The sequence below is a fragment of the Neodothiora populina genome, assembly GCF_041146345.1.
Source record: "Neodothiora populina strain CPC 39397 chromosome Unknown canker_contig_16, whole genome shotgun sequence".
In the NCBI taxonomy this organism is placed as follows: Eukaryota; Fungi; Ascomycota; class Dothideomycetes; order Dothideales; family Dothioraceae; genus Neodothiora; species Neodothiora populina.
This window is the reverse complement of record NW_027191409.1, coordinates 1,707,036-1,733,386: the sequence shown is the minus strand read 5'-3', so window position 1 is coordinate 1,733,386 and position 26,351 is coordinate 1,707,036. Positions and strand designations below refer to the sequence as shown.

At 51.2% G+C, this 26,351-nt stretch overlaps 7 protein-coding genes across 7 annotated transcripts; 3 read left to right on the top strand and 4 right to left on the bottom strand.

Annotated features, from left to right (window-relative positions):
• Positions 1-2,688: 2,688 nt before the first annotated feature.
• Positions 2,689-4,481, bottom strand: AAFC00_003900 (uncharacterized protein; the record flags this gene model as incomplete). The annotated part of the gene is made up of 3 exons (XM_069343445.1): positions 2,689-3,704; positions 3,756-4,196; positions 4,265-4,481. The coding sequence occupies 3 exons, from the start codon at positions 4,479-4,481 to the stop codon at positions 2,689-2,691; spliced, it is 1,674 nt and encodes a 557-aa protein (XP_069201270.1).
• A 4,836-nt stretch (positions 4,482-9,317) lies between these two features.
• On the top strand, positions 9,318-9,971 carry AAFC00_003899 (uncharacterized protein; the record flags this gene model as incomplete). Its single annotated transcript, XM_069343444.1, has 2 exons — positions 9,318-9,436; positions 9,509-9,971. 2 exons carry the CDS (start codon positions 9,318-9,320, stop codon positions 9,969-9,971), a joined length of 582 nt encoding a protein of 193 aa, XP_069201269.1.
• A 2,453-nt stretch (positions 9,972-12,424) lies between these two features.
• AAFC00_003898 (uncharacterized protein) lies at positions 12,425-14,166 on the bottom strand (the record flags this gene model as incomplete). Its single annotated transcript, XM_069343443.1, has 3 exons — positions 12,425-13,583; positions 13,633-13,832; positions 13,888-14,166. The coding sequence occupies 3 exons, from the start codon at positions 14,164-14,166 to the stop codon at positions 12,425-12,427; spliced, it is 1,638 nt and encodes a 545-aa protein (XP_069201268.1).
• Positions 14,167-19,277: 5,111 nt separating this feature from the next.
• On the bottom strand, positions 19,278-20,427 carry AAFC00_003897 (uncharacterized protein; the record flags this gene model as incomplete). Its single annotated transcript, XM_069343442.1, has 2 exons — positions 19,278-19,559; positions 19,618-20,427. 2 exons carry the CDS (start codon positions 20,425-20,427, stop codon positions 19,278-19,280), a joined length of 1,092 nt encoding a protein of 363 aa, XP_069201267.1.
• A 539-nt stretch (positions 20,428-20,966) lies between these two features.
• Positions 20,967-21,625, top strand: AAFC00_003896 (uncharacterized protein; the record flags this gene model as incomplete). The annotated part of the gene is made up of 2 exons (XM_069343441.1): positions 20,967-21,233; positions 21,287-21,625. The coding sequence occupies 2 exons, from the start codon at positions 20,967-20,969 to the stop codon at positions 21,623-21,625; spliced, it is 606 nt and encodes a 201-aa protein (XP_069201266.1).
• A 108-nt stretch (positions 21,626-21,733) lies between these two features.
• Positions 21,734-22,388, bottom strand: AAFC00_003895 (uncharacterized protein; the record flags this gene model as incomplete). The annotated part of the gene is made up of 2 exons (XM_069348120.1): positions 21,734-21,925; positions 21,981-22,388. 2 exons carry the CDS (start codon positions 22,386-22,388, stop codon positions 21,734-21,736), a joined length of 600 nt encoding a protein of 199 aa, XP_069201265.1.
• A 941-nt stretch (positions 22,389-23,329) lies between these two features.
• AAFC00_003894 (uncharacterized protein) lies at positions 23,330-25,560 on the top strand (the record flags this gene model as incomplete). The annotated part of the gene is made up of 4 exons (XM_069343440.1): positions 23,330-23,368; positions 23,431-23,983; positions 24,044-24,651; positions 24,709-25,560. 4 exons carry the CDS (start codon positions 23,330-23,332, stop codon positions 25,558-25,560), a joined length of 2,052 nt encoding a protein of 683 aa, XP_069201264.1.
• Positions 25,561-26,351: the final 791 nt, after the last annotated feature.

Genomic DNA, 26,351 nt, shown 5'->3' with positions numbered 1-26,351 from the left:
CAGACCTCCAGACCGAGGGACAGATAGGCCAGACGACGGCAATCCAGCCTCTGGCATCTACTTATCCACCAGTCGCCCCCACTCAGAACTCGGCTCAGGCTCCTCAGTGGAATTCCTATGGAGGAGAACCCCTGCTTCGTGACAACACTTTTCCTGGCAGCAATGAGCCAATTGTCTTGGGTAGATCAAACCAGGTACAGCAGTCTCTGCTTCTGCCAAATCCTGCTGTGGGCCAGTCCCTTGGTTCAGACGTTCCTCAAGTAAACTACATTCAGCCACACAACAACAGTGTTGACATCGAGCAACATGGCTACAACTCATACATGGCTCCGTCAAGCTACAACCCGTTCCCATCCCACTTACCAGCCAGTAACGCCCACGACCATGGTTTTCGCAATGTAGTCACCATCGATCCTGCCATCCTCTCTGTCAACCAGGGTGCTAGCGGCCAGACCGTTGGGCTCGCTGACGTGTCGTCAAACCTGTACAATCAGCAGACCTCCGGCACCGCTGACATGTTGTCAAACGCGTACAACCAACAGACCTTTAGGCCCGCCGACATTTCGTTGACCTCATACAACCAGCAGACCAATGATCCCCGTGCCCCTGGACAATACACTGCTCTCCACAATCCACAGTACAACGGGAATGTCATTATGCCCCGGACCGCTCTGCCTGGAGGCCCGTTCCCTGAGAGTCTCGAGCCACTCCAGCTGCCTAGCATCAACGTTGTCGCCCCTGAGGGTGACATCGGCCCATTGCTGCTCGCTGGGGAGGCAAACGTCGCGAGTGAAGAGGTCATTGATCCTTCGCATCTCGCTAGCGCGGATTTCGTCATGCCAGAAGGAGATGGTGCTCCTATGCAGCTTCCAGAAATAGACGAGACTATCACCGACGAGATTTTGTTTGATCCATCTCAATTCTCCGACGCAGATGTTCCTGGAACTGAGAATATTGCTCCAGAGGTTCAAAACGATGTACCTCTTGTCTCTGGACCCACCCATTATCAAAGTGGAGGAGGACAAGGACTTGTCCAACCTTATGGTCTGGCCAACACTTCGCAGATGATACCCGGAGTCAACTACTACAACGGTAATCAAGCATTTGGCCCTGCTCCAATTCAGAGCTACATAGCCCCAGTGCAGAATTTTGGATCTACTTATGATCTCGGCGTACCTGCAAATGGACCCTTCCAAACTTGTGATTTTGCCGAACCATCTCAGTTCACCACTCCCTCTTACAACGGCGGTAACCCAGCAATCGGAAATCACGCAGCTGGAACCTATTTCGACACCTACCAGCTTTCTGACCCTGGCATGTACAACAATGTACAGATGTATGGTCCAATCCCTCCTCATGATCCCGCCGCCGCACCGTTTCAACTCGCTGGAGCTCCTCAAGTCGCTGCTCCGGCTCAAATGGTCGCACCTCCTCAGCTCGCCGGTCTTGCTCAAGCCGCCGGACCTCTTCAGCTCACAGGACCTCGTCAGATCACTGAACCATCTCAGTTCACAGAGTCTTCGTATCAAGTCGCGGACCAAGTCAACAATGATGGTCTTGTCGATGACTCCCTTCCAGAGATTACTTTCTCTGAATTTCTCGAAGCGGACGCGAATGCGGATGCAGAACCAGACGCAGAGGTAGACGACACAGCCTTCTAGACGTCAGAGATCTTCACACGCGGTTCCTTTCTTCGCTGCACAATCACTTTGTCAGCAATCACGTTTTCCGACAGCTAGGTCTCTGGCAGTCGTTTTTTTCAGCAACCCCTTTTTCGGGGGTTGCTTTTCGGTGTTCACTTCTTCGGCATGTATGGACTTTTCGGACTTCACTTCGCCAATACCCACGTTTTCCGGCATTCACGTTTTCATTGATCACTGCTCTAATAATCACTTTCCATCATCCACTTTTCTCTCTCTCTTCATCTTTGCTTGGCTCCATCTTCTCTCTAATCTCAGGGTTCAATAAGGAAAGGAGAAAAAGTCAAGCAAGGATGGATGTTTTGTTTTTCGGTCACTTTGCATGTTGCAGCACAGCATAGAAGTAGGATTTGTCGAGACTGGATAGTCAATGGAGCTGGAGGATTGCTGTTGCTTGCTTCGCCTTGTCGTTTTGTTGCTTTGATGCACTTGTTCTTCGTTGCGTAAAATTTTAGTTGCCCGATGTCGGCATTGTACTCGTAGATAGTTTAGTGAAATTCAATCATAAAATTATAAGATTATACAAAATGGGTTCGGAGCAGTTTTGATGTTTGCTGTGCGTGTGATGCGTTGAAGGTAGTAGTCGTGTCGTTCACAAGGTGGGGTAATCTTGGGCGACCCTGGTCGTTCAGACGCGACTTGCTAAGAAGCGGGGCGGATAGGTAAGCTTCTCTTGAAGCTTGTCCGCCAACCTTACCTTGAAGACATACCTTTTCCAGGCCATTATTTTATCTTACGTGGTTCTGCATTTTCTATTGCGCTGTTGGACTTGATAAGAACCATCTTTTGCGATCATGAAAAATACGCACGGCAGAAGCAAGGGGGATAGCTCAGTGGACGTCATTCAAACGCAGACGCTGACAAAGTTTCAATTCATATAATTCGTAATACTTATCTTCACAAGGGTTCTTTTTCTTCCACGTTCTCTTGATGCGCGTGGGCCCACCAGACCGTATCAAATGGCTTGGTCCCACCTAGAGTGGTCTTCTCACAACATCAAGGCTGCACCAGCGAAGATTCCTATAACAGCAAAAGCGACGGAAGAAAGCATAGCATATTCCATGGGTGGTGCCCTGAGCCCAGAGGCGGCGCCGGACGAGCTCGCTGCTGCGCTACTGCCCGAGGCAGACCCACTGCTACCGCCTGCTGCAGCCGTCTCACCTACACGGCCACTGCCAGGGACGGCGTCGGTTCCAGTGGCGGTGCCAATAGCAGGCAGGGTGGTCTTTACGCTGAAATGTGCTGTCGCCGATACGGCTGGAGCGATGGTGTTTCCATTTGCCGGAGCCGTAGAGACACTGGATGGGCCGACCGCGTTCGCTACGCCGTCAAGACCTGCCTGCACGACCTTGATGTTGTTGCCCGAGCTTGATGAGGAAGCACTGGTGGATGTATTGGTCCGGGCCTGGGCGATGGAGACCTGGCCGTTGTCGAGGTCAAAGACAACGTACATGCTGCGGAGGACAGCGTCGCCGAGAGTCAGGAAAGGCTGGTCAGTCGTAGCCTTGCCAGGAGACAACATGAAAGTGCAGAGGGGTTCGCCATTTGTCGTGGTGTTCTGCTCGTTGGTAAGGGAATCGTAGACGGGCACAATGAGCTCAGATGCGGGAACCTCGATATCAACAGCGCCGCCGAAAGTAAGCTTGAGGCTCAAGGACTCGGGAATCGAACTGCACGGAAGGAAGCCGTAGCGATCGAGATCTGGTATCAAGCGGGCGACAGCGTCGTACACGGACGTAGGCACTGTCCAGGCTGCGGAGCCAGTGTCGAGAAGAACCGGGAGAGAGCCAGAAGTACCATCGACCTCACCACCAGAGAAGAACTCAGTCGTCTCGCCATTGTTTGTAGCCGACAGAGCAGTGACTGCGACAACGAACTCATAGACCACGTCGAGCGTACCAGAGTTAGTGGGGATGGGAACAGGGAGAAGATTCAATGTGACGAGGTTGCCAGAGTATTTTGACGTGTCGATCCCTCCAAATAAGATGGTGCCCGAGGCGTCACCTGTTTCATATTAGCACACGGATTTTGTTGACACAAATAAGAATAACATACCGATATCATTCAAGAAAACACTGTATAACCTCGAGTTGATGACGCCGGCGTCTCTCAACACCTCGGGCATGTTCGCATATTGGACCTGACTGGCCTCGTTCAACGAGTAACCTATACCCATCAAGCCAACAGCAAACCCAGTTGTGCTGTTGACCTTGGTAGCCAGTCCGAATTGTACGTTGCTTATCTGCACGTCGCCAAGCTGGACGACGTCGGTAGCAAAGTCGCCAGAGGCCGACGATCCATCGCCAAAGGCAGTCTCGAAGCCGTCGGGGATTGTGACCCTGTATGTGGACGAGGTAGAAGAGTCAAATGATCCACCTCTGCAGGAATAGACGCCGGTAGTCTGGCAAGGAGCAGCAGAAGATGCGTCGAGGTATGTGTCACTGCTGCCCGTGTCGAGGATGACGGTTTGGACCTGTGGAGGAGTTCCTACACTAACTGTGGGGATGTCAGCTTGGGGATCTGCACTCTGGCTGATCATTACTTGGACGAGTGTAAAGACCTACTGTTGGTGTAGTATGCGCCTCCTAGACTCCAGGGCAATACATCGTATACAGACTGCTCGACCGTGCCAATCGTGTCTTGTCGCTTCAAAAGAACGCCACGAGCGACTTGGGACTGCTGGCCGAATGCGTCGCGTTTGGAAAGAGCAAATTCAAGTGTTCCCGAAGTGGCAGCCGCGGCTCCCGCCAGCGCCAGGCATGTCTGAATACTGCGCCTCATCTCAGTATATCTTTCTTGTGTCTGTGTGAGTGTGTGTGCGTATATCAGGCACCAGGCTAGGATGAGATAGAGTAGGTGCTGTAATTTGCTATGTATGTAGAAAGGGTCAAAGAAAGGAAACACGGACTGATAGAGGAGCACACAGGGCAGGCAGGAACAGCGAAGGTACAAATAAGTCCAGATACGCGTAGAACTTTACAGGTGGACTACGAGTGGGACTTATGAAGGAGTCCGAGCCAAAACGACCGCACTATCCTGCTCGATCTATGGCGGCTAGTGACGAGGTAAATTTGGGTGCTTGAGGTATGTGCTGCACGCTATGGAGCGGCTGAGGCTTGAGAGGGGGTTCGACTTCCATTTGGCTTTATAGGCGTTTGTCTCTGCATTAAGGCTATCTCAGGTAACGTGAACATTTCAGGTTATCAGGAAACAGCTTCCCAGTCTACACTGTAGCTCATGTACTCTAATTCGATGTCATGGCGTGGCCCTCGGTCAAAAGTTGATTCATCTGCGTCATACACTTACTTGTGCGACAAATGTCAGATTCGTTGCAAGCATACAGGGAACACGGCATTGCTGGCAACCGCCTGGCTTGAGAGGACACAGAAAGTAGAGGCTAGAGCAGAAGGCTGGCGCTCGGCCTAAGCCGGATCGACTTTGCACAACCAGGCGTCCACAGGTCCTTGATCAGATCATGTTCATCCGATCCACATGTCCGCCTCGCTTGCTTCTCAATTTTTGCTCCGTCTTGACTTGCGAATACGAAACAAGTCCGAGCACTCGATCAAAAAAAAACCCCCTGCCAAGCTGTAATGACTGACTGGTGATGGCGGAGGCCTTGGGATCCATTTGCTGCGGAGGCTAGAACGGCAGAGCTGCTTAGCTTGTACTCTACTTGCAGCTTGGGAGGTCAAAGCTCCATCAATGATCTTCAGGTTCTTGCCTTGACTGACTGTACTTGTGAATCGCATGTGCAGCCGAGGGAGAGAGCGGCATGACTAACCGAGCCCGTCACTCCGTCTTGACTGCGCCTTGCGTTTGCATACCTAAGGTACCTTACCTTATCGACATTGTCTATCTTGGCTTCATTACAACTTTCACTGTGCTACTCGACTGTGTTGTAGATTCAGACAGTTGCTAGACAGCTGCTGCTGATCAATGTGCACATAGACGAAGTTCGTGTACAATCCACTAAATGCAAGTTCATGATATGCATCCTCTACCACCTACTCCACCACGCGACCCCTGCTATCGCGTCGATCATGAGTTCCAAAGATATAAACGATTCGCACAAAAGGTTTGCTACTCAACATGTGATTAACCAATGGTGGACTCTTTCAACAATCAGTCCTCAAACGATGCCATTGGTCTAATCTTTCCTTAAACCTTCTGTTCAGTGACATTTTTCATCCCTGATTTTCTACCACAATTGCCTCTTGCTCGCGGCTTGCCGCCTGCCTCGTCCACTATGGACAGGGTGGATCTGTCAAAACGTAGAGTTCGTAGCAGAGCACCATCTCCGGAAAACATCGATGACCACTTGGATTGTGTCATTGTTCAGATAACTCCTAGAAAAGACCCATCATTGAGATACAAGCAGACTACTCCTACGAAGCGATTGGCGCTTTCCCCTGCTGAACGTATGTTAACTTTTGAACCTTCGACCCACCTGTCCCACTAATTTGTGATAGAGCACATCATCACAATATCATCGTCATCCTCGTCGTCTTCGCCATCATCATCGTCATCGTCTTGTTCTCCCTTGCCAGGCCACTCCTTATCGCTCGCGGACCCAGTTTCGTCTCCTGGTATCGTCGATGGTGGATGCCACACGAGCCAACCTTCCCACTTGACCTCATGTGCTGTCACTAGTCCTGAACGCCGACCTTCAGGTGCAGAGATCCTGCCACAATTTGTCTCTCGACCTCTACAGACCCAATTGAGGCCCTGCGAGCAAAGCTTGCCCCCAGTTCACCTCTGCTCTGCTCAAGACGAGGAGCCGGGGTCTGGCGCCTGCCAAGAATGTGCACCCACGCTCCCAAAGGTCAAGACACAGCTCAAGCATTTGTTGTCTAATAGGAGCATTTGCGACCAAGTGTTTCGTCACCTCGACCCCATATCGATAGCCAGGTTTGGCATGACGTCTCGGTTTGCGCCGTTCACTCAGTTGCAACAGATGTACTGGAATATAGACGCTGCGCTATCAGTCTTTTTTCAAGACAGTTCTGACACTTTTCGTCATGTCATCAAGTCCGTGGGCGCTTTTGTTACTGGTCCCTTTGCCCTTGCATTCTTCTCTCGGGCTCAGACGGTCCGCGTTCAGATGGACATTTACGTTCGAACAGGCGGCACCTGGGAAGCTTTACGGCAGTACCTTCGTCGCAACCAACACTACCGTGTCGCCGGAATCGATACGACATTCCGTCCAAACTTTCATGTTCGATCGGTAAAGCCAATCGCAAATGCTTTGTAAAGGTGTGTCCTGATATCGAATAGACTTATATACTATCCAAGCCTGGCGCACCTACGATACGAGTCGTCACCACGAAGGGCACACCACTTCAAGCATTGCTCATGTGTACCGCAGACTCGTCCTTGCTCAACATCATCACCCACGACAAGGCATACTGCTTGTTTCCCCAAACCACATTCAATGACCGCAGGCTTCACCGCTTTCACGTCGGCAAGCGGTACGAAACCATCAAGGCCAATTACCAAGGTTATAGATGGAATGGGGAGGACTTCATTACCTCTCCCGCCTCAGAGCCTCGCTGCTTTGCTTCTGATTGTGAGGAGACTCGGCGGATCGGCGATAGCCATACCTGGACTGTTCCCGTACAACAGCCGGACGTCCCGTGTTGTGCGCAGCCTGTTGACACAGCCAACGGCATCGAAAGCAACACGTTCAGATTGAAGGTGATTGTGCCAAAGCGTTGCGCTGATTGCCGAATGCACGCTGAACATATACACCCGATCCAAGTGCAAACGATCGCGGTTGCTTCGCCGGTCTTGCGCCATTCATACCTGTGCGCGACAACTTCATGGTCCGAATGGTTCAGCTCGGAAGCAAACTTCCAGACGGCATATCAGATTCGAAAGACGTTGCAACACGGCACACTTGGCTACGATCTAAGTTCTAGTGAAGCCTCTTTAGTCCGTGACATACTGGACAAAACATTCTACGGTAGGCATTTTGACAAGATCCTTCGCAAATGGAGCAATTTCATCGAACCTGCAAATTTTCCACCAGACTGGGTGTGGAAGGATCATCTCGTGACCGATTGGTACCATCAGTGGTGGGTCGTACATGGATGCGGTAAGCGATTGTGTGATATCGTAGATGCGGCACCCTGCAGTGCGTCTAGGCGCATTCTGGGCACGATGGCAGAACGACGGTCGAAGCCTCTTGTAAGTCAGAAAGAATCACTGCTACGATGGCACAGAGCTGATAGTGTTGCCTTTTAGCCACGAAACGTGACGCCGTTCTCCACCTCATGTAATTTTCCCAGTCGCGTGCCTCGCGCACAGAGTCTGCTTCACGATCGCCATCCTGCCGCGCAAGCTGCGCCTGATCCAGCTTCAATCGAGAACGAGACCGATGCGAGCACAGGCGATGGACTCGGAACGAACGACACGGTTCACATCTCCGCAGTTCCTGAAGTTGACCGACTAACAGAAACCCCTGCTATCCATGCCGAGACGCATGCTGAAAGAGTCGGAAGCCGGCGACAGTCGACAGATGAACAAGCCCGAATCTCACTAGCCTCGTGCGAGCTGTCGATCAATACCACGAAGACAGTGACAACGGAGGCAGACAGTGGCCCATCTGTGATAAACAGATTTCGCGGCTTGCTACATGAGGAGCGGGATCGAAATGGAGGTCAATTACCTCAACCACTACCCGAATACATGCTCAAGCGCTCGCCGTATGAGCTTTTAGGGGAATTGACGAATGACGATCTGAGAAGCAGCGACGAAGAGCCTTTGGGTCGCAAAGAGAGTGGAAGACGCAAGAAGGCTGTTCATAAGAAGCAGGATGAGGCTGCTTGGATCGACCTGTGTGGACGTTAGGCTGAGACAGGTTCATGGCTTGACGCTAGTGGACGAGAGCTCTTGTGACAGAAGCTAAAAGCGGAGACGGCCCGCAAGTCTGTTTCATTTTTAGGTCAACGGAGGTTTGGCGAGCACCAGCGTCGTACGCAACACAACGGGCTGGAATCGTTCCCAATTCAATCCCTCAGGAATGATTGATAGTCCCCAGCAAGACGGTGTCGTGTACGGTTGTCTTGCAGATTCAATGGTCGCGCCGATCGTACGTGTACAGTACCAAACCAGATTCCGACACGAGGCGTGAAGAGCCGCATGCATTGAATGCACAGGTTCGAAGCGACACAGAGACAACACTAAACCCCTTGCAGGAGCTATGAGGCTCAGGCCACGGATGATCAATTAATCCATTGGTTAATCAACTGGTCTCCCCACCCACTGCCTCGTGGTGTTTTCCCATGGCGCAATCGTCTAATGAATCTGTTGATCCCAGAGACTTGTTTTCTGTTCGAGTCGTTGTCGTATGGAGCAGAGAATGCACTGCTCGACAACGTCGCTTCCACATCTGGCAAGAGAACGATAGATCAGACCTTCCCATTGATAGACGATCTGGCATAACATTGCTTGAAGCTCAAGAGCTACTTGTCCATGCCGATATAATCCATAGCTTGGACGATAAGCATCGAGTCGACAACGTTGTTTATCCCAGGACCTTGTTGTCGCATTTCTCGACAAGCTTTCGTCTCTTCCTCCTGGTCTTGCAGTAACGCATGCCCGAACCAAGAAAACATGGCAGAAATTACTATCACGAATGTGCCAACCGCGACGGCTGCTGGGACCGCCGTCACTCCAACGGACATTAGTATCGGCGGCGGTGACAGTAGTAGCAGTACGACTCATCACTCATAGTAAGTCATCTCTTCCACCATACTGTGCTTTTCTTCATGGCAAATAAAGCATAAGACTGACTTGAATCAAAGCTGGGATCTGCACAAGAGATGGATCGCCATGGTCATCGTTCTCTTCATCGGCTTCATCCTCATCTTCGCCATCGGCATCTATCTACACCGTCGCTACAGACGAAAGCAAGACAAAATCACCGAGGGTTTCAACGCCGGCATCACACAGCGCTCGGCACCCATGACCCAGTCACCGGGTCCTCAGCTCTATCGCAACCACGACGGCGCGAACGACAGCGCTTCACTGGCTTCTTCTGATCCGTACGGTAGATATCATCAACAACAATACGGGGGCAGCGCGAGACAAATGTCTGTGGTCAGGGAGAGGAATGCGCTCGACAGAACCGACTCGGATGTGATTCGGGATTTGAACGAAGCTAGGGGAGGCACGCCTGCAGCACATGACTTGGAGTCGGGACGTACAAAGTTGAAAAAGGGCAAAGCAAGAACGGAAGTCAGCGAGATGCCTCCACAGTCGCCGTGAGCTTTCACCTGCCCTGTTCGTCGCGACAAATACATGCTCAATTCGCATAATGATGGCGAACAACTATTGAATATGGGAAAAGGGCGTTTGGTGGGCTTTACATGGGAGATGATACCTTTTGGGGGTGGTTTTGCTTCTGGTTAATCTTTTATCTTCACTTCTTGTCAGCTCTTTACTATGGTATCATCGCCATTGAAGCTCTAATTCGCACAGATCCTACACTATTACTAAACGCTAATTGGACAAAGTCGTCCGTACACATTATCCAGAGGTTGCTTCGGACAGATCGAACATGTACCCGTCAGATGTGTGCAGCACGGCGCCTGCCTACTTGAGACTGGAATTGAGAAATGCAACAATGCTTCCCACAACTAACTCCGTACTTCATAACACCTTAGAAAAACCCCCAGCTTGTACATTCTGCTCACCCTCGAGTCGAGGAGACCCATAATCGTTCGCCACCCTCAGCCACTTCTCCACAGCACGATGATTATTTCTTATACTCAATCTGAATTCCGCCACCCCCAATTCCCACATTCCTGGGACGGACTGCCCATCTCAACTTCTTTCCAATTGTAAACTCAAGAGAAAGCCACATTCCAGAGCATTTCCATCATCATGATCAGCACCATCGATCGATGGTCTCATCTTGGCAACTGTTTGTCGTCGAGGTGCGGTATCACAGAGACGTGGAGTCTCGGAAAAGTTATCGGTGTACCGAGGTGTTTATATAAATTGTTTCGCACTCCCACCTCTCTCGTTTTGCTCTCTATACACAATGCCAGCAACCCGAAACCTATCTCTTCTTATATTTCTTTTACTAGACATTATAGCACGACCCTCAAAATGTTGATCCCTGGCTTGCTGTTCATATATACCGCTCTAGCAAGCGCTACGGCGGTGATTGAGGAGCGAACTCCCGAAAGAGGCGACGACTGTCAGATCGCGTGTCGGATGGCTACGAATGCTTGCGGCGTGACTTATGGAGGGTGAGCTAATCAGAATCCCTCTCTGCTCCTCCCATATGCGGACATAGTCATTAGTGATCAAAAGAGATGGTTGTTGTGGAAAGTATTCACTAACAGAAGCGAAAAGATGCTATGGTTCCTGCCACACATCCTTCGACACAGCCTTCGCTTCCCCACCGTGTTTACAAACCCCTCGAGCGAAGATAGTACCCAGAGCAGACGACGACGATTCATCGTCTTTGTCTCTACTATCGACCCTCACTCCATCATCAATACCGACCTCATCATCAGCATCAGTATCAGCAACATCGACCTCAACAACAGCAACAGGAACAGGAGCAGAAACGGAAACAGACGCAGCAATAAGCGCCCTGATAACATCAGCCACGAGTCTCAACAGCAGGAAGAACGCAACACTACCTGATTCCGGAGGAGCTGCTGCTGCTGCTGCGACTTCTTCGACACCGCCGTGTAAGCCCCGCAGTGTCTGTAAGGATTATATCAATTCTTGCTATGTGCGATATGGAGGGTGAGTTCTTTTTTCACCTATTTCTTTCTCCTACGATCTTGCCGCTAGTCGCCCCTCTATTTCTTCTCACTCTCCGCATCAGTCCACCGAGTAGCTATCTAGCAATGTACAAATGGTGGATCGGAAAGACTTGGAAACAAGAAATGCTGACTCATGTGGCGAATGAATAGCTGCTACGACGAGAACTCATGCGACGGAGTCACGGTGTCTTTCACGCCGCCGGCTTGTGCTACGCGGTTCTCTACTGTTGTTGTTTCTGATGCTACTGGTGCTTGAGTCTCTTGCTAGGGAATGGTGTTACCAGTCTGCCATGATGTCGGTCAACAATGATGCTGCTGGGTGAATCGTGGTGCTGGATTTCGATATTGCTGGTCTTCACCGCTGCTGATGCCTTTACGACATTGCTTGCTTGATCAAGTTTCCTTCTCTTTGGTCGATCTTGAGTTTGCGTGTTTTCTCTTGTACTGAGGGGATTTCATACTTATGGCCAAGTGGCCGTGGTGGCGTTGCTGGAGACACGGCGTTCTGTCAGTTTGAGGAATCGGCGGGTTGCGAACAGGGTGGGGACACTTTACTGCGATTTTGATTGGTTATAGCTGTCGGTATTCACGTCCTCTGTTTCTGGTTCATCGATCCGCTGTACAATAGCTTTCTTACAGTGTTTACATTGGTCTCGAATTAAGGACATGACACAATCCCCGGCGTCATTCGTAGATGCGATATAGGTAGCGATCATGTGCGTTCTTCTTCTTCTGCATTGAAGTGCTACGGAAAAGCATTCGTACAATATGATGCCATGTGCATGTGTACAACAAGGATGAAATCCGCGCAATATGCCTCCTTTGTACAAGACCGGAGCATATGATGGAACGCTCAAACCAAGGCTCCTCGCAGAATGTTCGATAACCTTGCACTCATCCGCGAACAGCTCGACAAGAACAAAAGAAAGCGCCTGTTTACAAGTTCTCTTCGTCAAACTCAGCCGTCGATACCGACGCTCCCACCTGCGCGACAGTCTCGCGAATAGCGTCCAACTCGCGAGCTCTCGTTGTCGACAACCCCTCCACACATCTCCAAGAGCAAGCGCGTCTTAGAAAAGGAAGAAACTGCTCGCCAGATCCATGGCCGTCGAACCAATACTCTATCCACTCTGCTCGCGGGATGACGTAGTGCTTGCGACATACTGAGCAAGTTGAGAGACCGAGACTTTTGGTTTTGATGACTCTGTCGAGAGCGCCTGTTACGGGAGGTGAGGCGTCGTCGGGTAGAAGGTCTGATAATTGGTCGATGTAGGGAGATCGAGCGCATGCACGAGCGCTTAGCTCGAAGAGCGAGGGAGCTGATGATAAGTTCTTCTGTGGTAAGGGTGTCGGTGATAACGTCGCGGTAGTATTTGATGTGGTGCGGGGAGAGAAAGAAGACATTGGGGATCGCATGACAGATCCGTCAAAGTCGAGGTAAGTAGTCTTAGACGATGCAACATATATGGGCTGCGAGTCACGAATGGTCTGTCGATTTGGTTCATCATTATCTGTGCATTCTTCTTGAGACGAGCATTCAATCTGATGCAAGCGCGTCTCGTGTAATCGTATGAGTAAAGCCTCATAAGTCGTATCCGAGGCGGCAGCTGTAGGGAAGCGAGCACGAATTGTGCGCAAGTTCTTCAAGCATTCTCCTGTAGAGTTCGGGACTCTAAAGCGACTGAGCATTGGGGATGGACGAAGCCCCAACGGTTGTAAAAAGGGATTGGGGCCCAGTGTGGTACGCAGCTTGCGTTCATCCGCAAGCAACAGACTCAGAAGTTCCCATGGTAGACATTGAAGCTGGTTTCCAGCCACGTTTAGTTCTTTCAGATTGCGCAGACGTGCAGCAGATGGAGGCAATTCTGTCAGTTCATTATTTCGTAGACTTAACACGGTCAAATTACCCAAATTCCACAGCTCCGATGGTAAAGTAGTAAGCTCGTTCTTCGCCAGATACAGTTTAATCTCGGGCGTTAGTGGAGCGTAGTGGTCAGCCGTGATCTTTTGGCTGTCGTCCACAGCGATTGGCAGACGGATGAGCTGATGCAATGGACGTAATACTTCATTCGGAATACTTCGAAGCTGCATTTCTCTGGCCTCAAGTCAGCGAAAACGTTGGCAGAACCAATCAAGCCACGTACGAAAGGTCAATTGTCTCCTGACAAGCATCCACTGCCCTAAAGACAAGCTCCGCCGCGACATCTTGAGGACTCTTTGCCTTGGCCGCAGGGGCAATCGTAGGCGCGCGCTTCACTGCAAAGTCTTGAAACGACAGGGTCTGCACACGTTTGTTGCATCCCGCGATACTGTCCGTGGAACTGTCTGAGCCCATCCATACTCCCTGATTGTATGCATAAGCAATTGTGTACTGAACAGAAGCATGGGATAAGTCATACGGAGTCTTTGTTCTGAGAGGCCGAAGCTGCAATCTCCTGAAGATGAGAAGACGCATGTCTGAACCACGGTCCTTTGGTATACTTTTTCTTCTTGAACACGCCTATCATCTCAGACTCTTCGGAAGCATCCTCTGAGAAGATGGGATCGCTCGACAGACTACTTTCATAGTCTGCATGTCGTTTTCGTGTAGGAAAGACCACAGGCGGCAAAGGGGGTGAGCTCGGCGGGTCATTAAAGACTTCATCAGGGAGAGCTGGCGGTGACGAAGGTATTGACATGATCTGGCTATATTCACTGCCACCAGACAACTGTACAAGTACGATCTGATAAGAGAAGCACTGTGTGATGGATGATCGGAAGTGAAGGGAATCAAAGCTACCACGAAGGGTATCGTAATCCAATTGCAATCACTTCTTCAATCGAATCATTTTTCGTAATCACAAGAAGCAAAAAATGAATCACAAAACGTACGATATCGACGAATGCGAACCCACAGTGAACCAGTGGATCGCAAAGGATAGCAGCAGCACCTTTAAGCAAAGGGCAACGACGAAGACGCGACACGCGACTTGGAGATGACGCACGGCCTCGGCTCGTTCTTCAGTCAGAAACCCTGGCGCCGCGTTTTGAGCTTCACTTATTCCGTGCATTCGGCAGTTTCGAACGCCTCGCGGTCCGCTCCGGATCAAGGGTCCGGATATACAGGCACAATAAGAGCGCTAAGTGATCAACTTCATCTACTCCGTACAAAGTGAAGCAAAGCTCAATAATGCTTCACTGCATCTTTCTATCAGTGCCAGCTCGATAAGGTATAATTCACTCAACGCGCTTATCTGGTCATCGCTTAGCAAAGCAGCGAGCAATGCTTGCAAGCTGTTTGTTTGCTCACTGGTATCACTCAAGCGCAATGAACACGTCACTTCCTCAGGTAGATCAGTTCTTGCATGGATGGTAATACTGTCAGATCTGTTGAAGTGGTCAACCTGCCTTGTGCGTATCTATTGGTTTGGTCACTCGGTGTGTAATGCCTCCCCTAACACAAGAGTCCAGTGCACGCCCAAGGCAATTGTGATTTGGTGCTACCGAACAATCGTTCGCCTGCCTTTCTCAGCCATAGTCGATCGTCTGGGAGCTTGTCTGTGAACCATAGTGGCTACCGCGCCATTGCCACGGTCTCAACACTCGAACAGAAGACGTTTCGGTCGTCCCTCTGCGTCTTCTTGTATTAGCCGCGATGCTCCCTGCGTCCAAAGCATTTGACGTTGCCGGAACGTGTGATTGAAACCTGCCAGCAATGTGTCGATGGAAGGACGACCTACCATTGCTGCTGTGGTTAGTTTGTCGTCTTGTGCTACGTGACGGTGTAGATATGGAGCCTGCGTGTGTATAGATTTTCTCTGCGAGCTCAAGATAGTATCTTGCTTGGTGTCGGCCTGGTCCTGACGTCTGCATTTGCAGCACAGCATGACCTTCCAAGACCGTATCTGCCACTCGTCGCCACCACGCTGCCTTGGAAGCAAGACTGTGACAGTTGCGCAAGTGCTTCGTTCCAATCGTGAGATAGCATAACGCCGTTTGCGGGACTCGCGACAGGCGCGCTCCGTGGTCGAGCAATCTACCTCCGAAATGCACATTCTGATCACGCGTGTCTTGATCTTCAACTGCCGGCACGTATTGCGAAAGACTTTCCTTCATGATTGCGACTCCAAGATCCTTCCACCAATCCCGCTCCTTCTCCAGGTCGCATTCGAAGACTTGCTCGGCCTCGTGGTCTATATGCGGAGATCCGTATTGGGCCGGCGAGATATGCGGCGTTGCTGGAACTCGTACTAGGGCAGAAGACATGCCTCTGTTACGGATGGATCCACAACGTGTTGCCTCAAGGTCGTTTTGAGCACGCAAGGCACTCGTCGAAGAATGAGGCGCAGTGTGGAAAGAGGCGAGGTCACTATGATCCATAATCTCTGCGTCTACTTTGCCGACCGAGATACCTGCAGGCGACTCGTGCGTGTGATCGCTAGTGCCGTGTCCGTCAAATACGGCGTATGGGAGGTCATCATCTGTAGCTGCTGATGACTGGATTACGAAACGACCGGGCAATGGTGATGGATGGATTGCCTCTGCGATCATCCTGATATCGGCTCGCTCTTTTCCCTTCCAGCGCGGAAGCGTGTCTGGTGTCGATGTTCCCGAGGGGACAGGCGAGATGCGGCTTTTCACGAAGAATTTCGAGACGATTGGACCCTGGGCACCTCGCGTATCGTCTGGCATTTCGTCCGTCCTTAAACCCTCTGTTTGGTGTGAATGAATTTCGATATTGTTCTGCTCGTACTCATCAATTGGATCCCTGACCACGATAGTACCAGGATCGCGTTGTTTACCACTCCGCAGACATCGACTTGAACCTTCATATGGCACATGTTGCCCTGCTGCCATGGATCGCCTTGAGAATCGACTAGCATCAGTGGTAGTTGGCTGAGTGGTCCGGCAATACTTTGTGCTTCGAGGCCATTGATTCGGCGGTATGCTAATATCAACCTTGTCGCAAGCCCATTGAAACTCCATATGGACCACGCCTTTTGGGCTACAGGCATACGGAGCATAGATATGCTGGAATTTTCTTGCTCTTCCGATGAACTTGTTCACGATCCATCGTAGAATCTGTGGCTCATGCTGCGGTGTGTTTTTGAAGATAATCTTTCGTAATGCCTGTGTCAATGGCGGGACTTTGCCCTTCGAATCTTTACCACTGGCATCTGAACAAAGGGTCTGGAATAATGGACCTTTGTTAGCCCATTGGAGATACCTTTGCCAGATAGCCTTTGCCGTGTAGATGACTTTGATCTATAGGAGTCAGTTCCGTTCGGTGCCAAGGCTGCAGAGGAAAGTACCAGCCACTTCTCTTCCCAATCAGCAAAGTCGAGCTCGTTGTGGGGATCAGGACAGGTCCAAGGATTAAGCGGCTTGTTCATGGGTGAGGATGTGTGAGATGACACAGCCGAGATTGTGGATGGATGTTAGCTGGCAGGAGGCTATGCCGCAGTCATAAGGCGGACAAGTGACCTCTGACGGAGTCAATACTTTGCGAGCATACTTTAGGGAGATTCCAGCGACAGTGCGTTGCTCCGAATATCTGGCTCGAGAGGGTAGGGATGTAGTGAATTGTGAAGCTTGCAGTATTTCACACCAAAGAATTTTCAACGACCAGATGCTATGGCTTCGCATGGACAGCTAGCCGCCAGCCTTGGTGTAGAATTTGCAGATTTTGCGACAACACTGTCAGGCAAGATCGCGGATCAGACAACGCCGTACTGCCGCCAATACTGTCCACCTCGTGCAAGCGACACCCTGTCCCAGTGCTCTAGTACATCGGCTGCGCAGCCATGAAGCGATAAACCAGGTTGAGGTTTGGCATATATTGGAGGACCGATCTTTTCGAACGTGTGTTGAATGCTGCGATAGCACTATGATATATTAGATTCGCCTAACAAGTGATTGTGCATAGGTCACCCTGTCGAGACTGCGCGGATGTAAATCGCACGAGCAGTCCGGCGCATGGCCAGTTGTTTGCTTCAATCTGCAGGGTCTCTATTTAGATTTGTTTTCGGTAAGTGCCAGTCTGCATCCGCGATGATATATGCATGCACAAGATTGATTGAGTACACGTAGCTGTGTGGGGTCGTCCAGATTTTCCTGATACAGCACAAGAAGCTGCGCTGTGCAAAAGGATATCTGCCGAATTCAAATGGCTCACAGATTTGCATGCCGCACATTATTGTACTGTCCTAGCCAACTGTTGTAGATGGAGATGTGAGTATTGTCTGTTCCATTCCGAGAATAGCGGCGCATTTAAGTCTGCGGGAGGTATCGAAGCGCTGGAATTCCACCGGGTCCCACAGGTGGGGATTTGGAGCTTTACGTTTTGCGAGTCATTCATGACATTTCCAATCAACCGCGACGATGACTGAAAGAAGTTCCGACAGGAGCTCGACCATTGACACCATATCGCTTTCGTCATCTGCAAGTACCATCCACGACCTCAAAGGTCAGACACTCGACGATGGCTCTCAACAGGGCAAGATGGTCAAGAAAAGGGCCAACATGGCTGTCCTTCGAGCAGCCGCTGAGGGGTCCATGAGTCGAAGAATACTTAAGACGACAGAGGCTCCAGATACCGCTATCGTGCAATGCAATATAACCTCAGCGACCCCGAGCAACAGTGTCGAAGATGCCATTGAGTTGGGACATCCGACTGTGGTACCCTCGATGGAACTTGGACCGCAGTCGATCAGCGAGTCAGATCATGTATTGCATACCAACAGTAGCAGTCAAAGTACATCTTACGAGGAAGCGGTGGGGAATAATAGGGCAGTAACGCGAGAAGCATCTTGTCTTGAAAGAAGTGTCAGTCAGACCAGCTGTAGCAGTCGTACCGAAAGAGAACTTTTCGAGATGGATGAGGAAGACGATGTCGAACCCTCTGTATCGAGTGATGCATACGTACAGGAGACATCGTCTGCCACATTAGGTACTAGCCGTGATGGCAGTGTCGAGGAAGAAGACGAACTGAAGTCGCGGGCTTCTTTTCGGGAAGTCGCCGAAACGCCGGGCGTGCCGAATGAAGAAGCTCTGGTAGTGGTGTTCAGGAGATACAACCTTCGAGCGCGAAAGGATGGGGTCGTACCCAAAAGCCACACCTATCGGGAAAGGGCAGAACCCGTGGCTTTTGGATCAAAACGACGAAAAGTCACAACCCGCGACACGAGGCAGGTAAGTGTCGTATCGTTCAAAGAACAAAAAGAAGTGAGGCTTACCTCGAGCAGGACGCCAGAACGAGCATCAGCAACTGTCCGTGTCACAATATGCAGATAGGCATCAGTCTGCTGAACGCTGCGGGCCATTCGCATCTGGCTGATAAGGTTCAGCGCACTCAGCGAGCTCCAACCATGACACAAGACGTTCTCATGGCCCTTTACCCTCCGTCGGAAAGGCTAGAAGATCTCGACCTGCTCTGTCACCGGGTCAACATAGATGAAGACCAAGCGGTGCACGAGGCTGCGCCGTATGCGTTTTACATGAATGGTTGGCCACGCGAGGGGGATTACTACGGTCGCTTGAACGCATTGGCAAAGATGGAGAATATGGACGTCGTCGAAAGGCTGATTGAAATCACTTGTGGCGAGCAGGGCATCTTCCGTAGCAGCGTGCCAGGTGTTATAGATCTCACGGAAAGCGATGACGATAATGCGCGAAGCAGCGCTGACTCATGACTTGTCCAAGATCATTTGTAAGGTGGTTACGAATAATTGCTCAGCGGAGTGTGTAGTCAGTTCTTCACATGTTTTTTTGGTTCTGAATACGATGTATGATAAAGATCCGAGATATTGATTTAGAGGTTCCAGATGACAACTCTTCCGTCGACACCGCTGGTGCTGATCTGGCGGACATTGTCGGGGCTGCCCGAGTAGTCGCGGAGAGTGCTGATAGAATTCTGGTGGATGGTCTTCAGCTGGGTGTCGTCTTTGCTCTTGCCCTTGAGGTCCATCTGTCTGAACATGTTGAGGGCAGATTCCTCGCGCTGGTTGCTGTGATCGCCCTGCGCGGAAAGGTCGAGGGAGCCGACGAGAGCCCAGCCCTCAGCAGAGCCACGGAATCGGAATGGCTCGCAATCCTGTCGAATCATCAATATCAACACAACATTTCAGTATAGGGCGATATGAAGAACTTACATATCCGGCACAGACAATCTCGCCCTCGCTGATCCAGAGGAGGTCGGCAAAGGGGAGGACCTGGGTTGTAATGTTCAGAATGGCACGGGGAGGTTGGCCCTCTCCAGCAGGGTAGGCGACAGTGATGGTCGAGTCGTGACTGGCAAAAGCCAATGCATCTCCAGAGGGACTGAAAGCCACGCTCTTGACCCAACCAGCAGTCTGGTTCAGGAACTCGCCAGAGACGGTGTTGAAAGGCAGACGCTCTCCCCACACGCTAGGTTGGGGACGCTCATCCACGCCCTTGATGAAAGCACTCAGAACCCTGGCGTGTCCATCTGCACTGCCCAGAGCGAGCAAGACACTGTTCGGGTGCCAGGCGACGCTGGTGACGGTGCTGCGAAGAGGCTTCTTCAGGTGCTTGGACACCCACCAATCGTTCTCTTCCTCAAAGTAACAGACGGCAGCAATGCGGGCACCACTGCCGACAGCAAACTTGGTCTCGCTGGGACTCCATCTCACACAAGTCGCTGCACGGTTGATGCGAAGCAGGACAAGAGTGGGACGCCATGAATCGCCGGATCTCTCCCAGACATAGGCGTTCCTGTCCTGACTGCAGGTGACTACCTTGCCGCTGTTCGGGGCAATGTCGACACCGGTGACAAGCTTGTCGTGACCACGGAGCTCATCCTGGAGGGCGAACTTGCCGGCATTGGTAGAGTAGAGCTCGACGAGGTTGTCCCTGGCGACTGCGAGGGTGTTGCGATCGGCGGAGAAGGAGTGGTCGGCGATTGGGTGGTGGAAGAGGTGGTGGACCTGGGGAGCGGCCATGATGATGCGGAATAGGCAGGAGTTGCTCTCGACTGCCTGGGGGTGAGAAGAGAGTTGTGGCGGGTGTTGTAGTGGTGGTGATGGTGGTGATGGTGGTGGTGGTGGTGGTGGTGGTGGTGGTGGTTGTCGTAGTGTTATTGTCTTGTCAGTGACAGCTCAGGCACCGAGGGGTCCGCAATGGTATATGGTCTGTGCAGGATGGGGGTGACGCAGTTCCGGTACCTTAGCTGTGTAATTACCTTAGCTTAATTACAACCTGAAGTACTTGTACAGCACAGAGGGGTCCGTGCTGTTCGGTCGCTGCCGAATCCTCTCGCTCTCTCCAGCTTGCATCCAGGGCTCAGACAAGCAGAAAGACAAGTCGCGCTGCCACATGATATGATTAATCAATCAGACAATACCACTTCACAAGTCTATCAGGCACTGACCTGACTTACCATCTCGTCTGCTTCGATCGTCCTCCAGTACATTGCTTGAGATAAGGTAGATACAGTGACCAGTACACTTGAGGATCACCTCCAGCAAAAATCATCATAATCATGGCGACCAGCAATGCGCCTGCCAATGGCACCCAGCCACGACCGAGTCACACTCTCTACTGCTCCAACCTGCCCGACAAGTTCCAAAAGGACCATCTCAAGCGCGCCCTCTACATGCTCTTCTCGGTCTACGGTCCAGTTCTAGACGTTGTCTGCATGAAGACCCCAAAGATGCGCGGTCAGGCTCACGTTTTGTTCCGCGACGTCTCTGCGAGCACACAGGCCATGAGGGCGGCGCAAGGCTCGGAATTCTTTGGCAAGGAAATGGTAATCTTCTTCCTTTTTTTCCATGTCTACCTATATACTAAGATCTCCCCTAGAAGATACAATACGCAAAAGCAAAGTCGGACACGCTCGCCAAGCTCGATGGAACATACAAGCAGCCCACGCCCGCCTCTGCCTCGGCTGCAGTAGAGAATCAATCAAGCTCCCTTCAGCAATCGATCTTTGCTGGTCCCCCTGGAACCGCTGGAGCTCTTGCTTCGACGACGACAGCGCCTCCGCCGAGCCTGAAGCCAGCTGCTGCTGCCACCGATAGCGCTGCTAGTCCTGCCAGCCAGGGTGTCAAGCGGGCGAGAGAGGAAAGTGACGACGAGAAGGAAGAGGCCCCCATGGACATGGAAGATGACGAAGCTATGGAGGAGAGCGATCCAGAGTAGATGGGCCGACCAAATGCGCGACGAGTGCCATTACTCTCGATGCACGTTCACGCGTAATCTCGATCTCACGCCTCCGAGGACAATGCCTTGTCCGTCCAGGGTTGTTGCTCAGTTGCATATGTTTGAATGTAGCGCAACTTTTGTCGGCACGCTCAGCCCGACACTGCTGCCAATAACTCCAAACCAGAGCATCATATATGCCAAAGGATCCATCTGCGACGATGCAGAACTTGAACGAATAGCCTCGGCAGTGCGACACGGATGGACGAAATACGCGGGCAGGCCAGTCAAAGGATGGTCCTTTGGTTGTCCATCAGCATACTCGTCTCTCGCACTGCTCATGAGACAACAATACCGTCATAGATAAGGCGCCGAGCACTCCGACTGCTCTCATGGCAGAACTGCCTGAGGCAGGCACCAAGGCATCATACACCTGGTCGATGCTCAGATAGCTATCGCGACATTGCATGTAGACAACAGGAACTCGATAGCTGGTGGAAAGCATGATTTCGTAATCCAATCTCACCGCCGGCGGCACATTGCTGTCTGATTGAAGCAGCTCCTCATCGTCTTCATTGACTTCGTTTTCGTCTCCGTCTTCGTCTGGCTTGTGTATAGCATTTAGTGATGTACTTTTCGACAGCTTCAGACTAACAGGACCTGCAAGCGATAGCTCAAACTCAGACCATCTGTCGATGTGACGACAGGCCTCTTCGAACTCTTCGACTGTGATAAAGGGGAAATGTGACAAGACTTTGGTCATTATTACACAATTCGGGGTAACAATGACTGCATTCACAGATATCCTGCCCTGTCTTTCGAACTGCCCGACGTTGTGTACGCAAATATGGCTTTTGGTGATGATGCACCAATGATCTTGAGTCAAGTCAGTGAACCCATCTCACCTCACTGGATCACAACTCGAGTGACAAAGTATACCTTTTACTGCATAGAATAGAGCATGATGCAGAGGTGGACCTGGATGGAGTCAATGGTGCACGTGCGGAAGGCGGTGGAGACAACCTCAGGTGGTCAGAAACTTCGGGGGTCGAGTCCGTTGTCGTTTCTCGATCGCTGGCGGCTTCCCCGATCAGACAGTCTCTCGGCCTACTGCATTTACCTCTTGCTGTACACCTTTCTCTTTCCCAGCGTTTCGGGTTCTTCTTCCGAGTGGTATTGGAAGTGAAATAGAGTCAGAGCAGCCAGAGCGTAAACGGTTGAAAGCTCAAAAGTGGACTCAGCCCATTCTCTGCCGACGATTTGCTTCAGCCTTGAAATACAGTTCTGTAACAGTAACGAACCCCACCGATCGTGGCAGAGAGTGATCGTCAACCCACAGTTCACATCCCCAGACTCGGAGGTTCGATCAACACAACGTCTTCCGTACTGTACTGCTGTACTTACTGTACAAGTGACAGCGTCTTTGTAATCTCTCTGATTTACATTATCAAAAACCCTGGACTTTTTTTTCGCTCTCTTGTCTCTTCAAGTCTGTGCATTGTCCTAGTTGTACCTTAGCAGGTAATTAAACACATACCCTGGTCGACGTCACACATCTACTGTACTTGTAGAAGCCGTCAGGATCGCTCTTGCCGACAGCTGCTGTCCGCACTTTTACCATTTCTTGCTCCGGTCATAGGTCGCATCACTTCGATGCACCTACTCTACCCTTAGACATAGAAGGTACAAAAAGAGCACAACGCAATGCCGCAATCGAAAGAACAGAGCCTCAAGCGAGCCAGGGTCAGTCGCAATCTCGTAAAGCATTGACTTGAACCAATTTACTCATCTGCTTCATCACACAGGGCTCCAGTGATGATGCCGCCAGCGACTCACAGAAGAAGCCTCGAAGATCCGATCGCCTGTCCGGAAAACCCGATGCTACAGACAGAGACAGACTCGCCCAGACCCACTTGCCTTCGCCCGTCACTCGCAAAGCGTCCAACTCGACCGAAGAACAGACAAAGACTCCTCCAGTCGAGTCCCGGCACCAGGACCGTCAGCCCACACCGGACTCGTCGCCCATTCAGTCCGGTCTCAACTCGCCCCCTTCAGACACTCAACCGTACAGCCAGTTTCTGCCCCCGCCTCCCATTTCCTACGAGGTCGAAGATGAGGAGGCCGAAGGTGTCTGGGGCTATCTGATTCCTGTCGAAGGTGACGCCAAGAGCAGCAAAGTCCTTGTCCTGAGGAAAAGAGCGGCATGCCCGGTGTCTGGGGATAAGGTCGGCAAGACCACCGGAAAGAACAAGGTCAAGACTAGCGAGTACACGGAGCAAGAGAACAACTACGAGAGCGAAAAGGCTACCAAGGGTGTGCCTGCTGGAGGCTACTTGTTGGGCAGACATCCCGAGTGTGGTATGTTTCCACATGACTTTCAGTCACATGCCAGCGCTGTTTTCTAATTCTACAATACAGATCGCGTCATCCATTCCCCCACAGTCAGCAACCGACATTGTCTTTTGTTCAACGAAAACAAGAACGGCGACAGTATAGCTGTGCTCGAAGACCTTTCCGGAAATGGTACCTACGTCAACGACGCTTACGTTGGACGGAACAAGCGCCGCGATCTCCAGGACGGCGACGAGGTCTCGGTCCTGGACGCCGCTCGCTTCATCTTCCGCTATCCTCGTGTACGTGACAGCAACGGATTCAGACAGCAGTACACCATCCAAGGTCAATTGGGCAAGGGTCACTTTGCCACGGTCTTCCTTTGCACCGAGAAATGTTCCGGCCTTCAATACGCAGTCAAGCGATTCGAAAAGCGCCGAGTGGGCAATTCACAAGCAGCAGAGGAAAAGAGCAGAGTCGAGGGTCTGCAGCAGGAAATCGCAGTGCTGATGGGCGTTTCTCATCCGAATGTGCTGTGTCTGAAGGACACGTACGACGAGACGGATGGTGTCTACTTGGTTCTGGAACTTGCGCCAGAGGGAGAGCTCTTCAATTGGATCGTTGCCAAGCAGAAGTTGAGCGAAGCCGATACGCGGAAGATTTTTGTTCAGCTATTCCAAGGCATGAAGTATCTGGTAAGTTTTGTATGTCTACTACCAGTCACGCAGACTTACTGACGGTTTTATCTCTAGCATGAACGTAACATAGTACATCGTGACATTAAGCCGGAGAATATTCTACTCATCGACAAAGATCTTCACGTCAAGATTGCAGACTTTGGCCTTGCCAAGATCATTGGAGAGGAGTCCTTCACTTCGACGCTTTGCGGAACACCATCATATGTGGCGCCGGAGATTCTCGAGCCTGGCAACCGTCGACGATACACTCGGGCCGTAGACGTATGGTCACTCGGTGTGGTGTTGTATATCTGTCTCTGCGGCTTTCCGCCGTTCAGTGACGAACTTTGCACCCGCGACAACCCATATAACCTCAGCCAACAGATCAAGCTAGGCCGATTCGATTACCCCAGCCCTTACTGGGACAGTGTGGGCGATCCGGCTCTGGACTTGATCGACAAAATGTTGACTGTGGATGTGGAAAAGAGAATCAGCATCGACGAGTGTCTCGAACACCCTTGGACCACAGGGCAGGTGGGTGGCCCCCCTGGCAAAGATGGCGTGATCAACCCGGGAGCCAGTATGGAGAGCACAGACGGACTGACTGGAGCAATGGGCAAACTTGACTTTTCGAAGAGAAAGCCAGTGCGCGAGAGGACGCTACTGAGCTCTCTCAACGACGTCAGTGTTGTCAAGGTGATCGACGCTGGAGACAAGGAGCACACCAAGGTCAAGGTGTGGGAAAAGAACAACGACAAGACGACGCCCTCTGAAAAGACAGAAGCGAAGAAGCAAGAGATCACGCCAGGCCACGAGAGAGATCCAAAGGAGTTTGTCAAGATGGGAGGCGCAGTGGACGAACCTCTTTTCGGCAACGACAACGCCAGTCACTATCAGGATCAGTCGATGAAGCCTGTGGAAGACTAGGCGAGCGGTGTCACTGTGAAGGATAGACTTTCTTTTCCTGGCATGGACATGTTTTGGTGTCTTCGTTGTCAACACGCTACTTGTGCTCTATATAATTTATGACAGAAAAATAAGACTGAAGAACACTTTATGAATTTGAGTATGCGCAGTGATCCAGGTAAACTCATTGCGTCTCCGCTCACATGCGCTCTTTCGTATACAGCAAAACAGCGTCCACGCTGTATTGGGTACACCGCAGGGAATGATCTACTGTGCCTCTATGTTGTACCTTCAACGTAGTGTACTGATCTGTCCAGTGTGAGGCAAATATGCCGCGACATCTGCAAGTGCTACCTGTTCCTGCGTCGCTGTGTCCTAGGGCCGACATGGCATCCTTCGACGACAAATCGTATGATTTTCCGGATCTAACATGAGCCGACAAGAAACGCTGCTGCTACTGCTACTGCTACAGTAAGATAATGAAGCATGGAAACAATGGCTCACGAATGACATGCGGTACAAATAAAATTGGTCATAGGTCATCATCTCTCACCAGAAGGAAAAAACCAAAGCAGGGAAACACCGAGTTCATGCACCCCAGGCGGGCCAACGATTGGACGACCAATGACAGAGTGGGTTCTATCGAGGCCAGATAGATTATGACATGATTTTCCCCTGCCAAGGACTGGAGATTCGGTGGTGGGGTCCGTGCTGGCTTTTACCTTACCCAAAGGAGTGGGAAAAAGGTGGCCAATCTCAACTGTCGTGCGCAATTGTAGGTGTACGGCAATGGTGTTGGTGGAAACCAATGG